The sequence below is a fragment of the Brassica napus genome, chromosome C3 (genome assembly GCF_020379485.1).
Source record: "Brassica napus cultivar Da-Ae chromosome C3, Da-Ae, whole genome shotgun sequence".
NCBI classification, from domain to species: domain Eukaryota; kingdom Viridiplantae; phylum Streptophyta; class Magnoliopsida; order Brassicales; family Brassicaceae; genus Brassica; species Brassica napus.
Genome location: NC_063446.1, coordinates 67,560,590 through 67,564,363, shown reverse-complemented (window position 1 = coordinate 67,564,363; position 3,774 = coordinate 67,560,590). Strand labels below are relative to the sequence as shown.

Sequence of the window (3,774 nt, the reverse complement as noted above, 5' to 3'; positions counted from 1 at the left end):
TTCAACCGCTTCCCAAAGCCTAATCAAAAAAGAAGCAAGTCAATAACAACAAATACATGTCAGAGTCTAACATATATAACATGTGAATGTTGTCTTGCTCTCTTTGCTATTAACCACATCGTCCACGACGGCGTTCCAGTCTTCAAGATGCGGCCAAACCTAAGGCCTAAGATAATGAAGGGGCTACTTGTAGCATTGCATACAATTCATCGGTTTGAAAGAGACTCATAAAAATCTAGTGGTAGACAAGAAGACCAAGTTGTTCATCGTTTGAACTTGAAAAAAAAAAGTTCTTATAATGGTCTTTTATTTTTATAAAAAAATGAAATAACATACAAAGATCCGAATTTCACAAAAGTGATTTTTATCATTCGGATCCTCAAATTAAAACCTTAAACAAAGATGGTTCTCAACCATATGATTATTATTTTAAAAGAAACTAAGAAATCGTACAATGACGATTTTATGATAAGATGCAACAACAAACCAGACGGACTACCTTTGTCACGCGGAAAGGTAGTCGAAGCCGTCTTCGTCGCTGTAATAAAAGCCAAGGTTACTAATCGCAGCTGAAAGGGAGTTACTCATAGATGCCGGCTCAGTCGCGAGATACGGCATGTTGTTGAAGGAACGATCAAGACAAGCCACAACGTTGTTCAATTCCTCATCATCTTCATCTTCACCACCACCTTTGGTATGCATCAACTTCTCTGCTCTGTGCTTTAGACTCTGAAACATTATCTCAGGCTCATGCTGCACCGCTCGGAGAACATCCGCAGACGACTGACCAGGCATGGCTCGGGTCACTGCAAAGCTATGCGGTCCATCGCTCTGAGAGACCCTGACAACGCTTGGCCCGCCAAACAAATTGTGCACTCCACCTAGCGCCTCCTCGTAAGCCCCTCCAAGAAACATACCCAAAAAGTAACTTCCTCCACCGCCGCCGTCTAGCTCGTGCAACGGCAAGCTGGACTCGCCGCCTATGAACTTATCAATCTTCCCATCGCTGTCACACGTCAAATCCGACAAGACCCCGCGAGCCCCTGGCCTCTGGTCGAGCTTATGGATAGGAACTATAGGAAACAGCTGATCAATCCCCCACAGATCAGGAATCGAAGTGAAAACCGAAAGGTTGATATTGTAAGTCTGAACCGGATCAGACGCGCCTATAGCCTTCAGCACCCACTCGCATAACCCATCAACAGAAGCCAACTGCTCGATGCTCAAAACACCGTCTTTGAAACCGTCAACACATCTCTGCTTCAGCTTGTCCACGTAAAGGAGGCAGCTTTCTTGGTCCCCACGCATCACAGCAGCGTATAGATCCTCGTAATCAACTCTAGCCTCGTCACATTCAAGCAGGAACTGAATATCATCGTGATGAGCCTGAGCCATTGGTTTAGCCGCGGAAACAGCCTCGAAGATCAAGACTGAATGATGAGAGACTATCGCTCTTCCGCTCTCGCTGCATATCACAGGATGCTTCACCGATCTCCGGTCGCATACAGACCGAACAGAAGCCACAACAGCTTCAGCATACTCCTCCAGAGTATAACAAACGGAGAGATCCGATTCCCCAGACTTAGACCCGTCGTAGTCAATCCCCAAACCGCCACCAACATCGATAACCTTCATTCCCGCACCGAGACGCACGAGCTCGCAGTAAAGCTGAGCAGCTTCCCCAACACCGTCAGAGAGCAAAGCCGTCGACGGAATCTGAGACCCAATGTGGAAATGCAGAAGCTGGAGACAATCAAGCATACCACTTTCCCTAAGCTTCCTCACAACACGAACAATCTGACTAGTAGTCAAACCAAACTTGCCCTTTTCACCAGACGTTGATCCGAAATGACCAGAGTGTTTGGTCCTCAGCTTAGCTCGTAACCCAATCACAGGCCTCACGTTCATCTTCCGACTCAGATCAATAACCAAATCAAGCTCTTCCTCTTGCTCTAACACAATCACAGTGTTCAACGCTAGCTTCCTCCCAAGCAGAGCCAAAGATATATACTCAACGTCTTTAAAACCGTTACACACAAGAAAGGCCTCGCGGTTACCTTTAACCAAACAGCTCATAGCGAGGAGAATCTCCGGTTTAGACCCAGCTTCCAAACCGAACCGGAAACCAGATCCGAATTTCACAATGTCCTCCACCACGAACCGGTCTTGATTGCACTTAACCGGATACACGCCCTGGTAATGCGAATCGTACCCCTGGCTCTGAACCGCGAAATCGAACGCGGACTGGAGACACTCGAGCCGGTTTTTTAAAACGTCAGGGAACCGGACGATAACCGGGAGCTGCAATCCCAAACCGCCTAACGGCTTAGGATCCGTTACCTTCTTAACAACTTTCAACAGATCGATGTCTTGGTGAGGCAAAGTGTTGGATCCATGAGGACGGATAGAGATGTTGCCGGAGGTGTTGGCGGTGAAGTAGGGAGCTCCCCATCCGTCGATCCGGTAAAGAGCGGCGGAGAGGGAGGAGTTCCAACGGCAAGAGGTGTCGGAAACAACGGACGGCGGCGGGGGAAAGGCGGTGGTATCGACGCAAGCTAGAGCAGGCATCTTTTCAGCAACGACGACGACGACGACGGAACAAAAAAACTATTGAGTCTCGGATTTTGTAAAGGTAGGGGCTTGAAAACCGCCGAGGCCGGAGCCTCGGCTATCCCCTCAGAAGAAGGGGGAAGATGGATCTGTCTCCGCCGTGAAACCCACCTCTTGCGCCCCGACCCGATGCCAGAATCTCCACGGTGAATGTTTCAGGTGAAAACTTGAAAATTTATGGTGAAAATTAAAGGGAAAAAAAGGAAATCAACAACGAGTTTTATTCCCTTACCATGCAGAGATCCGGGTTTTGTGGAGAAGGAAGAGAATGTGAGGTTTCTAGGGAGAATGCGTAAGAAAATAGAGATTGATGAAGGGAGGCGTGAGATTGATGAAGGGAGCTTGCTCTTGTTTATATAGGAGGAGGAGAAGGAGAAGGAGGTTACCAAGGAAGCAAGTGGGCCGTAGGGCCCATTATGATATCACTTTAAAAACTTTTCATGTTTTTCAACGCCTTTTTATTACTTTTACTACACCGCATAAAAGAAGAACGTAGAATAATCGTATCCTTGATTTAGTTTCCTATGCCATAGATTCGGTTTAGCAATTTGTGACGTACCATTTTAGTTATATATCATCAAAATATATTCCAGGTCTAAAAATACCATAATTTGGGGAATTTGTCAAAATAAATGAAAAGGAAATTATGATTTTATAAGAATATGTATCTTACTCGTTTATGTTGTTCTTTTTTCCTCGTGTGGACTAAAATTCATATGTGATTTGTTAAATAGAAAAATAAAGTAAATGGTTTCCTGTTCTATTGGTCTGTATTTCTTGACATTACCTGCTAACGTTTAGTAGAGGTTATTGGTTGTTGTATTTTAATGGATTTGAAAATCTAAACTAAATCTAGTGTTATTAGTTCTATGATTTTAAAATCTGTATTAAAATCATGTGTTATTAGTTTAATGATTCATAAATTTTATATCAAATCAAGTGTTATTCAATCGTACGGATTTACTAATATATTTGATTTTATAATGGATTTGAATGGATTTGTTTGGATTTTTTAGTTAAAAATACAAAGACTCAAATCCGAGGGAAAACCTTCGGATTTGTATATTTTACTTGGATTTATAAATACTATATGAATTTCTAAATCAATCAAAATATATAAACCAATAACACCTTCTTAGTTTTCTAAATATGTTTTTTTTTTGT

General features: G+C 43.5%; 1 protein-coding gene across 1 annotated transcript; it reads right to left on the bottom strand.

Annotated features, from left to right (window-relative positions):
- Window positions 1–290: 290 nt before the first annotated feature.
- Window positions 291–3,281, bottom strand: LOC106361018 (arginine decarboxylase 2). The gene has a single exon (XM_048750377.1). The coding sequence runs from the start codon at window positions 2,566–2,568 to the stop codon at window positions 505–507; it is 2,064 nt and encodes a 687-aa protein (XP_048606334.1). The 5' UTR covers window positions 2,569–3,281; the 3' UTR covers window positions 291–504.
- Between the last annotated feature and the right edge of the window lie 493 nt (window positions 3,282–3,774).